General features: G+C 38.3%; 2 protein-coding genes across 4 annotated transcripts in view; both read right to left on the bottom strand.

Moving 5' to 3' along the window:
- LOC131678417 (uncharacterized) overlaps positions 1-10,138 on the bottom strand; it is a 139,100-nt gene extending 128,962 nt beyond the window's left edge. Inside the window, exon 1 of the mRNA XM_058958567.1 lies at positions 9,801-10,138. Within this exon, the coding sequence (XP_058814550.1) occupies positions 9,801-9,919 (119 nt within the window). The 5' untranslated portion in view covers positions 9,920-10,138. The remainder of the gene's footprint in view (positions 1-9,800) is intronic.
- LOC131678416 (CUGBP Elav-like family member 2) overlaps positions 1-14,442 on the bottom strand; it is a 1,026,317-nt gene that overhangs the window by 319,995 nt on the left and 691,880 nt on the right. The gene's annotated exons all lie outside the window — the stretch shown is intronic.

The raw sequence follows: 14,442 nt of genomic DNA on the forward strand, positions 1-14,442 counted from the left end.
AAAAGATCGCCGAATACTTCCGAGTTTGGTGGCGCTCTCGAAAGTACTGAAGCGTCATACAATGGTCCCAAATTGAAAAAAGGCGAGTGTAAATGTTTGCTAGCTGTTGCTTGAATTTTCGTGCCTAATTTACGCTTATTTGGAAGAGGTATTTTTGTTTTTCTCAAGTTGGAACTTCAAATTTTGAAATTCTAAAAAAGGGAAAACATATTTTGCCTTCTACAATGTTATACGTTAGTTAATTTTGAGCAACTTTGCTGAAGACATATTTTATATAAACATTTTTTGATACGAGATATATCGCTCACAAAGTATTTTTTCGATTATAGAGGTGACCTGAAGGGGTCATTCGCCTCTTCGGGATAGAAAAATCTCTTATGAAAAATTTCAAACCCTATGTGCGGGGGGTCGCGACTCGAACCAAGGTGCGCTGCGTACAAGGCAATCGATTTACCAACTACGCTACGCCCACCCCGCTCCCAAAGTAGCAAAAACGTGTCCTGAACGTAAAAAATAAGTGCGAAATCACTTTAAGATTGAAATGAAAGCAATGGGATCGATCGAGATTGTTATCTGAGGGACCATCTAAGCCACTCGAGAATATTTAAAAAAATTACTATATCAAAATCAGGATTGCACAGTGTTTTAAAACGTCGTTTTCGTGATCAAAATTAATAGCGTCTAAACCGTTGTTTTTAGAAGTATAGTTTCTTCGGAGAAGTTGTTCTTATGATTGCGCATCCACAGGAGTACAATACCGTTCAGTGATTAATTCACCTATAAGTGATATACGAAATTTATTCTCCGAACTAATTAAGATAGAGACTTTGTGTCTTCAGCAAATTTGTTAACAAATGTTACTACAAAAGAAATTGCTGAAGACACCATATGTCTGACGCCATTTTGAAAATTAATGGCGACTTCCTGTTTGGTGGAATTTTCTAAAATTCAATAAATTTGGGTATTTTTGGAACGGGGTTGATGAGTAGGCGTCAAATATCGATGTCTGAGGCCATTATGGTACCTAAGATGGCAACATCGGTTTAGTAAAATTTTCTATAACCACAAGGTGAGAATTTTTGGAACACCGTTAATGAATAGATACCGGATGTCAATTCTGGAAGTCATATTTTAATCCAAGATAGTGATTTCTAGTTTAGGGGACATCTTATTAGCTTTAATAATCCAGCGAAGACCCGATTTTATCTGCACTCGATTTTGTCTACCCCCGACTTTGTCAACCGTTAACTCGATTTTATCAGCCTCGCATGAAAATCCGTTCGATGGGCTCCAGCAGGTGAATCAACTCAAATTCGAGTAAATCCATTCATGAGCACATTTTTCTTATCTTATAAATGCAAAATATGCAAAAATAAAGGTATATTTTTGTTTTACACAAGAAGACCCTCTCAAGGGATATTTATACTAAATAATCAGTGTACCATTTTGGGTGTTAAAATGACATCAGACCTCTGACAGCTGCACATTTATGAAGGCAGTCCCAAGACACTTCATGTTGTCTGAGTTGTACATAATATCTCCAAGCCAGTAGTCGCCATTTTGTATTTCAAAATGGCCTCCGACATTGATCTCTATCATGCGCTCATTTGGCCCGTTCTGAAAATATGCATACTGATTCGATTATATAAAATTCCTTTAGACCGGAATTCGCCATCTTGGTATTGAAAATGGCCTCATACATCGATATTTGGCGTCTACTCGTTAAGCCCGTTACAAAAATACCCATATTGATAGGGTTTTAGAGAATTTCACTAAACCGGAAATCGCCATCTTGGTTTTAAAATGGCCTCAAATTTCGATGCATGGCGTCTGCTCGTCAATCCCGTTACAAAAATACCCATACCACATTTTGTGAACTAATTCACGACTACAAAAACCAGATCATGGTCAAGATGAAATGAATCATGAATCAGTTCATGTCGTGTAGTCGGATTGCAAGTTTCTGAAGCTATGGACAAAATCATGGTTCAACATTTGGTTCGTGAATATTGTGTCTCAAATTGTGAACTAGTTTAAGGATAGAAAGACGAATTTGTAATGACACCGGAAACCGTGACTAAAGTTCACAAAAAAAACCGAATATTTCCATGAATAGAACCATTATAGCATTAAGGAAGAAAAGTTGCAAAACACATGTTTTTGTTCACGATCCTGTTTTCGTAATGTAAAAACGTGATTGTTCCAGAATTTATGGCAAATGAATTCGTGATTTTAGGATTTTTTTGCGAGTAGATAAATTAATCATTAATTTATCAATGCCACAAGTAGGAGCTTTTCTTGTCCAAAAACCATTTTGAAAAAAGCACATTGCTACAATGCAATAATTGCGATATAATTAATTAGTTTTCGAATACTGTGGGTCAGATGATTTAATTAGCTAACTAGTACCGCATTTAACCAAGTTCTGTGTTTTAATAAGTATGTGCCACATTTCCATAACCTATGAAGCGAATGCAATTTGAATGAATTTTGCTGTCACTGTTGAGAATAATAATCACATTCGTTCTAAAAAATAATGTGCGCAACAATATATGGGCGACAAAAATTCTAATTGTATTCAACTTACTGCACCGTTTGACTGCATATCCACATACTTCTCATTCGATTAGCGAACGATGATTGAAGCACAAAAATACATGCGGAACTTAGTTTCGCAATATTCAATTAGGTCGCTTAGATGCACCATATTGACGGCTCTGCCCGAAATACACTATCAAATTTCAGGTCTTTCGCGTCATTTTGCGTTATTCATTAGATTTAATATAAAATTAGTGAACATTTTTCCAACTGTTCAGTGCAAATATAATGTAATTACGTTCAGTACAATAAGAGTTAGTAAAGTTAAAAAATTTCCCTCCTGTAATTCCGAAATTTGTAAAAAGAGGCCAACTATATTGAAAAGTAAGCCGACATGACAAAATAATATGAAAACCTTGAATCAGATTCCTCAAAAATTACTAATAATGGTTGCATTCTTTTTAATGAATGCATGGTTCTTGTGAACTTGGTTGACTACAGCTGTTTTGGTTGTGCAGGAATCCGTACACTTGAAACAAATATTAAATTTTTCCCAATTTCCGACTAAGACTGATTTAGAGGTTGTGAAGAGCTGTACTTTTGAGATTTTTTAAAAGTGTATATGTAGTATTGCAAACCAAGAGTAAAAGAGATCAAAAATGAAAACACAACCAACCAACCCCGATCTCTTCTACTATTTCGGGTTAAATACGATAGAATTTCTTTATTGAAAATCTAGTCAGGTACGAGTCGGGCTCACGCAAGGATTTCTTTCGCATACCCGGGTACGGATCGGGTTCGGGTTTTGTATTTATTTAAAATTTAGGTTCGTATCGGGCTCGGGTAAACTTACAAAAATAGGTTAGGGTCGGGTCCGCCGATCTCTCTAACCCCCTAAAACTACTTTGTATATAGGGTACACAAAACTTACTATAACCTTGGAGAGTATCGACAATAAACAATGCTGTTGTTGCTTGCAAAAATACAGATGAATCACCTGACACCGATTTTCATAGCTAGGAGTCTCTCCATAGCAATACACGGAGCGTAAAATATAAAATGCGACATTGCACGGACTCAATTCTACAACCCCGTTCTTGGACTCCAAACTGCGATGCGAAGGGCAGTCTTCAGCACTAGATGTACATACAGCAGAAATTTCAACGGACCCAAGTGGCTTCCTTGGGGCAAAAGTGTGTAACCTTATCGAGCGGTGTACATAGCGTTGGTTTGGGTGCAATGCATATGTAATTCTAAGCAAGCTGTCGAAATGTCTCAAGTGACTGAATAAAAAATTAAATTTAACCATTACCAGTATGACTAAGTAATCCGGGCAATCATGTTGAGAGCTAGCGCCGGATTGACTTTTCCTCATGTATCTGCTTCTATGGTGTAAAGTAAGCAGATAGGAGGAAACAATATGAACTTGGATCAGATTCCCAAAAAGTTACTAGTAATGATTGCATTCTAATAAATGCGTGGTTCTTGTAAACTCAGTTGGCTACAGCTGCTACGATTGCGCAGGAATCCATACAGTTGGAACACATATTCAATTTTGCCAATCTACCTACGTGGTTGTGAGCAGCTGTAACTCTCGTTGTTGTGCTCCGATCTTAATGTAGTTTTGAGATTTTTTTTTTAAAGTATGTAGGGTGATGAGCCTATTTGCACCATGTTTCTATCATCACCCTACCCATTTGAAGCCGTTGGTTAGAGCAGTGTCTGCCATCTTTGTTCAACGCATTGAGTCAAATGGTAGCGCAACAATAGGGGCACTCGATTCGAGTTTTCATTGTGCTCAAACACGAGAATTTTACTGTTTTCAACGCATTTGTGTTATTATATTGGTTCTTATCAACGAAGCAAAGCAGTTCATGTCAATTTTTACGCATTCCATTGATTGTAAGGCAAGAAATTACCAAATTAGTGAGGCACCTTGCTTAGTATGGTGAAAATAGGCTCATCACCCTATGTAGCAATTAAAAGCAAACCAAGCCCCGAAATGGAAACGTAGATCATCAATTGCGGTTGAAGATCATTCGGATATAAAATTGCTAATCGATGTACTCTGCAACATCTTCGAGAAAGTTACAAATATTATTAATAAGGCTTAAAGCAACAAAAAGTGGTTAGAATCCAGGTCCGAAAGCTGTTCGACCGGGCGCTGATGAAACTCGAGGGATATGTTTTGATTGACGATTTCAAATAAATTCCGTGGCTCAAATTTTTCGAGGATAAGTTCGCGAAAAAATTATCTTCAAACAGAACTCTGCACAGTAGGCCGTTTTAACCCATTCATGCCCATGTTGTTTGTGGACAACAACGTTTTTAAGCAGCTATAACTTTTGGTTTAGGCAATAATTGCTCCAAAAAATAAGTAAGGCTAATTAATGTGACTTTTACTTTTAATTTGAGCACTAAAAGTTACAAGTATTAGCTCTAAAACTGAAGTTATTACAATTAGCATGATTGGATTCCGATGGAGCAGTGCTGCCAGGGATAGTTTACGTTGACGACTAAAAATGAAATTTTGATAGGGTAAGGTGGGGCAAATCCGACCTAGTAAATGGTTTTGGCTGTAAAATGCTCATTTTACATCGGATCAAGTCGTTTTATATACCAAATTAAAGGTTAGACTCCTGCGCAACTTTTTGTATATAGTATTTTATTTGGATCTTCGGAATATCTTGAGATACAAGCGTTTTACAAAAATGTTCGTTTTTGCTGTTTTCAAAAATGGTGGGGTAAACCCGACCCCCTATGTTTTTGGTTGATTTAGTGCAGATATTACTCAAATTTTATGGTTTTTCAATGATAAATCAATGAATGTTGTGTTATTGAATTGTAACATGAAGAAAATGGAGCTCAATATCAATCTTGGAATGCTAAAATCACGAGCAGTAGCACGTAATGATAGTCCCATTTGCATCGGAGCAATTGCTCGACGAATACTATAATCATCACGTTTTTGTGTCTTTCGTTTGTAATTATGAACCATTTTGCATAAAAATAATAAATAATAGCAATAAAAATATATTTAAATTTGATAAATAAAAATTTTCTTAGCAAAAAGCGGTCGGATTTGCCCCACCGCGTCATTTTTCATTACGATGCAATTTAAAATTATATGAAAAAGGTTGAACTAAATTCATCTATGCACTTTGTAGGACTTAAATCAAAGATTTTAAATCCACTTACATTTATTATGCAATCACTTTGACAATCAGAAATATCCTGTAGTCAATGATTCACAAAAGTCAAATCTAAAGTTGTAAAAACACACTTTTTGTTGTATGAGCATCTCAATGTAGACTAATAAAATGCTCTCATACCACCATTATGACTATTTTTGATGCTCTACACGACAACATTGATATTAGTTCGCGTAGTGCTTCTGATTTTTGGTAACAGAGGGGGGTCGGGTTTACCCAACGGTCGGATTTGCCCCACCTTACCCTATATCTTCGTTATTTTGCAACATTATTGAAAACTGATAAAACCTATCAATTTAGACCGCCTTCGACTACATTTTCCACATAATTGGACTATTGTAAAAATTCTAGGAAAACTGTATCAATCATTGGAAGGTGAAACTTGCGCAGCTTCTAGCACTGCGATGGAAGCACCTATTTTTATGGAAAAAGGTTTTTCATATTTTTTGAGCACTCTGATTTCAAGGAAAAATAGTTTTGGACCTCTGTATGCACAAGAAAAAAGTTGGGCATGAAAGGATTAATATTTGCAACATACGAAAATATGCTTTGAATATTAATATTGACAAAAAACATAACAGAATAACTGCAGTATTTTCCAGGATGCTTTTCAATACAGGCTGTGTAAGGGTTAGAATAGAATAGAATAGTATAGAAGAGAATAGAATAGAATATAGAAAAGAATATAGAATAGAATATAGAATAGAATATAAAATATAATATAAAATAGAATATAGAATAGAATAGAATAGAATAGAATAGAATAGAATAGAATAGAACAGAATAGAATAGAATAGAATAGAATAGAATAGAATAGAATAGAATAGAATAGAATAGAATAGAATAGAATAGATAAGTTCGCGAAAAAATTATGATTTAGCAAGGGATCTGTTGCTACGGCAAGAAAACCAGCGTTTTCGTGACAGATGATACTATGAATTCGAAAGAAAAGAATGTTCCTCAACAAACGAATGTTACCCTTCATTGAGCAACATGATGGTTCGTAACGACAGATTTAGCCAGGTACCAATACAAGGACCCTGATACGACAATGGAGTCCAGATCATCCCAAAGGGACAGAATGCACCATTTTGACCCCAGCTCCGTTCAATAGCGAAGTATTGGGCGATAATGAAACAGACATTAAAGATGCAAAGCACAGTCTCCAGTGACATTAGTCGGGCGAATTAGTGAAATCAGCAAAGCAAAACCGTGACTGAAGAAGGAGTGCACTGGATGAATAGCAATAGCAACAGAATCAATAACGATGAATGATTTGATTCAATTATTTTAGCATCATAAAATTTTATTAACTTTGTTCCATCCTTAGAAACTTATTCGATGGAAAGAAATCTTAACCATATACTATTAACTACTTATCGTGAAAACGAGCGCCAATTTCAAACTCTGGTAGGTGGCCAAGAAAATTGAAGTCTTTCGACCACAGCTGCAGATTGCCTGCCAGATCACTAACTTACCAGCAAAGTTATCCGCAAAAATAAATTTATATTTTTTTTAGGAACCTGGCAATACAAAACTTCTGTCCCGGAAGCTGTTTGAAATCCAATTTGATACACGTTTCGTCATTCATAATGAAATATTCGTGTGATTTAATCACATTTTTCGGGACCTCATTTTGTCTGTACTATATTGCTTTACGATCCAGCTCCGAAACCTAATTTTCACAACCATAAGTCACCAAAAGATTACTATTTTTGGAGGCTCTAGAAAGAGACGTTTCCTTGCAAAATAGCTGAAGGCCGAAAATCGTTTTAGAAGTTTACAAACTTTCAAAAAAAAATATTGGAGACTATTTAACATCTGTAGGACATTTCGTCGCTAAATATTGCAGAACTTCACTTCTGCTAACTTCCTAAGTTTGTTGGGATATTTTTTTTAAAGTGGGGTTTGTAGAAAAACGGAGTTTCATAGAATTTCTCTGAAGCTTGTAGTAGTTTCCTTTAAGTTCGAAGAAATTTTGTGAAATTTAAATTCTGAAGTCAGTAAGACTTTTCACGATAACGTGAAGTCTTAAAGATTACAGATCTTTGTCTCCTTTAAGGCCGTGGAAAAAAAACGGTGCCCACTTCGATCCAGTTTACTCTGTTTCACAATCTGAGACTTTTTTTGGCTCAAATCTCACTGTTAACATTCTTCCTGAATCAATACCTCTCTAAACTTTCACATTTATCACTCTTCAAGTGTGTACTCGGAAGCAGGTCACATAAAGTATGCGATTGAAACCATACTCTACCATTCTGTTACAGAATGACGACAAATCTTTCTGGTGCTCCCACTTAACCTCTCACCCCACTCCAAAATGTGTATCTGTTGTTATTGTTGATGCTGCTGATGCTGTTCCTTTCCCGTTGCTCATTCCGACCAGAACATAGTCAGTAGTAGAAAACTGCCAAGAGCAAGAACGGTTCCAAAAATGATGAATTGGCATCATTCAGAAGTCGCGTCACAATCGTCGACACCGGTGCTGCCTGGTGCACAGCGGATTGAAAAGGCGGGAAAAACGCGGGAACCCATTTTCTCATCCCATCTCATGATATCTCTAGCCCAGCCCAGACAACCGATATTCCCTGCATCAAACGTACGCACTCTCATGACGAAAGCCGAAGAAAGCAGCAGTCATTAGAAATCTCAATCATCTTGACGGGAGAAAGAAAAAAACTCTTAGGACACAAGTGGGCAAAAAAACGGTTCCGTGGGCCAGTCTGACGTTCGACATTGAAGTGGAAAACAAATTAGTCTGTTACGCGTTTTGTTCGCACTGCCTCATGTGCACCACCCACCCACCGTCGTAGCTTGAGAACCGCACAAAAAGGCAAGGACATCACCAAAAGGGGTCAGCGCTGGCATGTGGTGTGTGAATGGCTAACGACGTTAAAGATGACAAATTAGAGACAAGGGTTATACAACAAGATTCACGAATCTCAATGTTGCTGCTTGTTTGTTTGTTTGTTTACTGATGATGGCAGAAAAGTGTTTTCGCTGCTGGATTAGCCACAATAGTTTCCGGGAAAGCATTTGTGTGTGTGCGTGTTTAAAGTGTGAGACACAGAGAGAAACATGAAGGATTTTGACTTTACATTGACTGCTCCTCCACCGCGCATCCGTGGGAAGGAAAGTTCGCCACTGGAATTACTAGCGGAGATCCATTAAGCTTCCGTCCATCCATTTCACTTTGCGTTCGGTGCGTATATATTCTCAAGTGGGAAATCGATGGAAAACAACGACACCAATCGAAGAAACGATGCTCGAAAATGTCCGCTGCTGCTGGTTCCATTGCGGTTGATCCGCCGCGACCGATTGCGGATATAACGATGACGACATCTGCGGCAATAGCTTGCCTCTGTCTGCTGGCGACGGGTTCACTGAGTCCATCACAGTAAATTTTCTTCCCGAGGACCGCCCGTTGCTGAACTCCCCACACAGCCAGTCGCCAGCAGACGCCAGTCTTTTCAAAGTGGAACCATTTCCCGATCTTTTCTCTCTTCGATCAGTGTTCTTGTAAACGACTTTTCCTTGTACACGCGCAGTTTCGATATAATTCATTCCTGTGTTTGCTGCTTTTATAACCAGATACGACAGCATTCGACTATTTTTCATTTCTCGGATAATTCTTCATATTCACCCCGCCAAGTTCACCTTCTGGGCGACCGATGGAAGAGACGTATATTTCACAACGTTTATCACCAACGGCACACCGAATCGGCAGTGGAAATGTCGTGACCAATCACTTCGCACCGGCTTCAACCTCGTCGCGCCCCACGCTTGACAGGGGTGCTAAACACTTTGTTATCGAACAACTATGCGAACACTACCACACCAAGATTTCCCTCCCTTCGACACTTTGAGAACTGCGGGTCGGGAACTAGCACACATCACAACACACTAATTGACGGTCCCCACACATGATCATGATCACGAACACGATCGGTCGCGATCAACCACCATTCAACGACCAGAGCTCACTCGGCCAAGATTTACGCGATCAATTCCCTGGAAATCAACCCTGCCCGGCAACATCAGCGCACTCACTTGGGCAAGACAGGTGATGCGGACGGCAACGGAATCGACGATAGAATACAACTGGCATCGTCGGCGGCGTACTCCAGCTTGTAGTGCTGAAGTTCTCCAAAACACGACGTTTGATTCATAATTTTTGCTCGCCCTGTCGCGGAGTACAAACGAGAAAGAATGAAGCAAAAAAAACCGCCGAGTCTTCGTCGCAAAGTTTAAAGTGCAGTATCAAACAAGAAAAACAACAACAACAACAGTAACTGCACAACTAACAAAAAAAAACGTTCCGTCAAGTCTTGCACTGTGACCGGGAACCGCGCGCCAAGCCACACAACCGGAACGCGCACGACGTCGATCCTCGTTTGAAACAAAACGCAGCACAACTAATATTTCATAGGCGTAATGAACAATGACGAACCCCCCAATCGCTACGGTGCGCGCGGCTAAGGCACCAGTTGTTGTCACGCGGTGGTAGAAATTTTACTCGCAGTCGCACGGTGTATGTATGTGCATTCAAACGGGAACCCAGTTCGTGTCGGTCGCCAGCTGCTGCGATGTAGCATAGCAACCGTCACGCCGTACTACCAGTAGCGTGAGTCGATGGGTGGGATGCAACGCGCACATCGACGCGAAGGTGAGTGCTCACCACAGTCAGACAAACCGACAAGCCGATCCACTTGATCTCGCGCGCTGTGTGCTGCCGCAGATGTGTTTTCTGCAAGCGCGAGAGAATGAGTGATTGGACGGCGCCGATGTGGGATTAGAGCGACAGAGAGAGAGGGAGATCCGAATGGTTTGTTTACATAGCCACATTGCCAGCAAAAGTGCGAAACCTGTTTAGGGTAGAATCGGTGGTTGTGGGAAAATTCGACAATCATTTATTTCGATGTTGATAGCGAATTACTCAATTTGTTACTCAATTTGCAATTCAGTAATACAGTTCCTTTCTATTTGTAGGAAATAGCAAGACTGAATATTATAGGAGTTCCATGAGTTTCGTATAAAATCTCTGAATTTAGAATCATTTTCCTAAATGTAGGATTTTCGTAAAATGGATCTTCTCCCGCACTTCTAGAATTTGTAAAAATTTCTTAAAGTTTAGAGAAATTCTCTGAAGACTTAAAATTTAGTTTTCATGAAGTTCATGGAGGCCGACAACATAGAAAAATTTACATTTTTACCTCTCTCATATAAAGAAAGGCTATGCAATCACTCCAAAAATCGATTTTTCAACCGAGGCTCGGAAGGCCGAGTGTCATATCTCATTCGATTCAGTTCGTCGAGATAGCAAAATGTCTGTGTGTATATGTATGTGTGTATGTATGTGTGTGTCAAAATAAAGTCACTCAATTTTCTCAGAGATGGCTGAACCGATTTGCACAAACTCAGTTTCAAATTAACGGTATAACGCTCCCATAAGACGCTATTGAATTTTTAGTTGATCGCACTTCCGGTTCCGGAGTTACGGGTTGAAGAGTGTGGTCACACAGCAAATTTCCATATAAACTGGTAACCCTATGATGTCCGAATGAAGTAATACATATTCAAATACGTTCAACATTACTTGGATTTGCGGGTCTAGATCACTAATGACCAATTAAAGTAATTTTATGTTATATAAAACAAAACCCCGGCGTAAAAAAGCTTTTGCAAATGCCATGTCAAATAAACGTTCTATGAAAAAAAATTAAAGGGTTGTGTACAAGACATGACCACGATGACATTAAAAATGCGACTATTTTTGTGAGCCAGCCATATTATTCGTGGATACATCCTGTAATGCCATCGACTTATTTAGGACTACATACAAAAGGTAACAAATCGTATCCTCTACGGAATCTACTACACAATTGTTTTGATTATTTCCAAACAAATCGCGCAAAAATCTGTTTGTTCTGTACAGCATCGCGCAAATAATTGACGTTGGAAAACAAATCGGCAACTTCAGTTGCCAAACACTTAGAAACGATCGAAGCATTTTTCCGTCAATGTCACTTTTCTGATTCAAATTTTTGTAGGTATTTTCTTGCTTCCGTCCAATTGGTCAGTTCATTGGTTTTATCGTGCATTTTTCGGATATTATAGAAAATAACTAACCCGGTAAGAGGGAAGTTATTTTCCAAAGCACGAAATGGAAATTTCATTTATAATTCTTCTGAGAACGATTTTGTGGTCCTAATAAGGACCGTTTGTTGTGAATATTATTTCGACGTTTCCTTACTAATAATAATGCGACTTCTGTACACGTCTAGTGATGGAGGCAATTTTGAGAGCGCCTTTGTTTGATGCTGCTAAAGGGGATAGTTCCTTCCAGGAACTAACGAAGCGGGTCGCCAGCGACAAGCGAACTGATTTCAACGCTGATCAAATGCAAACTGAAAACATTTTCCTATAGATAATTCGTTTTACCTTTCTCAGGTTTCTGCGGTTCATCGTCAAAAAGGCGGCGCTAATAAGTACACCACCAATCAAAGTACGGCTAATTAATGCTTTTACAAAATCATTTCTATCAAAATTTACGGTAATCGTATCCTCTACGGAATCTGCTACACAATTGTTATGATTATTTCCCAAACCACGCAAGAATCTGTTTGTTCCATGCAGTACAGCGGCAATTGTTGGCCGTTTGTTTATGAGAATCGTCCGTACACTACTCGTCGACCATCAAGTATCGAATGATAAGCCAAAAAGGAAATTCAGTACATATATTTATAACTTTTCCTTGTTTTGATTGATCTCTTAAATGCTCTGTATTGACGGCTCTGCTCGGAATAGCCGCCTCGTGTATGCACATTTCCCCCTTTTTCGTGAAATTTTTCAATTTCAATTCAACCGATTTTCAATAGAATTCTTATATAGTACATCAAACTTATTAGCAACTACATTCGAGTCAGGTATTTCTGAATCGATTGGTGCATAAATTATTGAAATCCATCAACTAATTGCGAAGTTATAACCGTACAAACCTTACATAAATTCGTTACATAGGAGATTTTTAAAATTTAGAATGACACCCAGCCCCAGAAAGTGGAGTAAGACCATTTTAATGTCAAAAAATTAAAGTAGTTTTGACCACATTGGTCACCCATGACGGATCTTGATGCCCCCTGGGAACTCGCCAAGTTCCCGAGCTAATGTCACACCTATTTTCCAGCACACCCTTAACCGATGTCTACAAACTTGATTTCAAATGAAAGATATGATACTCCCATTGATTGCTATTAAGGTTCATTCATTTCTGACTATCGGTTCCGGACTTACAGGTTGGTTATTGCGGCCTCATACGAATTTCTTATGCAAACCTGTACAATCATAATACCTCATAGGTTTAAAATCTATTGAAACGAACATCAAATTACTTCGATTCATAGGCCTAGATTACTGATAGCCAATCTAAAATTATTGGAATGTATTGTCCACTATCGATAATTCCGGAAGTCCCAGGGTTCCGGGCAAATTCCAGATATAAACCTACTTCGGTGACGACTGAACCAAATTTCACTAACCTAGTCTCAAATGGAAGGTATAATATGAAGTTCGGTGTTGAAATCTCCATCTATCCCTCCACCTCTTACCTCTCAACCCGTCCTGTCTCACCTCCCCCCCACCCTCTCAGACCAACCTCCCACATGCATCTCCTTCATCCACCCCGTATACTACAATAAGTGAGATGATTCCCGACACATCCTCTCCCTCCTACTAATTATATCCCGTCCCTTCTCCACCACGAAGTTAACATGAAGACCACATTGAACTTACGCTGATTAAGCGATATAAATATTATATTTTTGTTTGTTTCAAGTGTATCAGTATCGACATGTTGCTTATCAGGTTCGTGACAGTCGTTCCATTAAATAATAGTTTGGATAAATGAGAAAGGCACAATTGCACCACTAGGTGGATTAAACAGGTTTTTTGTGTGTCGAAAGCACTATTGATGAAACAATTTTCGGTTCAATGGATATTTAACTGATTTTGTGTACTGTTGTTATTGAATTATGTTAGCTTGTTACTTGTGTGTTCATATTAATTCCGGTAGTATTATACAGTGGAGACTCGATTTCATCAGCACCCGATTTTATCAGCTTTTTGACCCGATTTTATCAGCTTCATATGAAAATTGATAGTTGGTAGTTTGATGGGCTCTAGCAGACGAACCAAGTTGAATTCGAGTAAATCCTTTCTTAGGCATATATTTCTTATCTTAGAGATCCGAAAAATGCAAAAATAAAAGTATTATTTATTTATTAAATTTTGCACTGTCAGACCCTTAAAGTAAGTAATAATCAGAAAAGGTTGCGAGGTTATATCTAAGGACAAAAGAAAAATATTTTAAGAGCTTCGGTTCATTAAAAAGACAGAAAAATATATGTCCCGATTTTATCAATGTCCCTGTTTTATCAGCTTAAATTTCGCCAAGGGGCTGATAAAAACGGGTCTTCACTGTAATGGTTTTACATTGGTTTTCTTAGAAAAGTCGATTGTTTGACCATGGTGGCGAAAATTAAAGCAGTGGCTAATTATAGTGCTTTTACCCTATTCAATATTGTAAGTGAATTTAGGAAGACCGCGCCTATTTTACAGCAAAACCTCAAGCTTTGAAAATTGCACAACATCGATAAATTTAGACTAAAATAACTAGTAACAACACCTCAATTTA

The sequence above is a fragment of the Topomyia yanbarensis genome, chromosome 2 (genome assembly GCF_030247195.1).
Source record: "Topomyia yanbarensis strain Yona2022 chromosome 2, ASM3024719v1, whole genome shotgun sequence".
Lineage (NCBI taxonomy): Eukaryota > Metazoa > Arthropoda > Insecta > Diptera > Culicidae > Topomyia > Topomyia yanbarensis.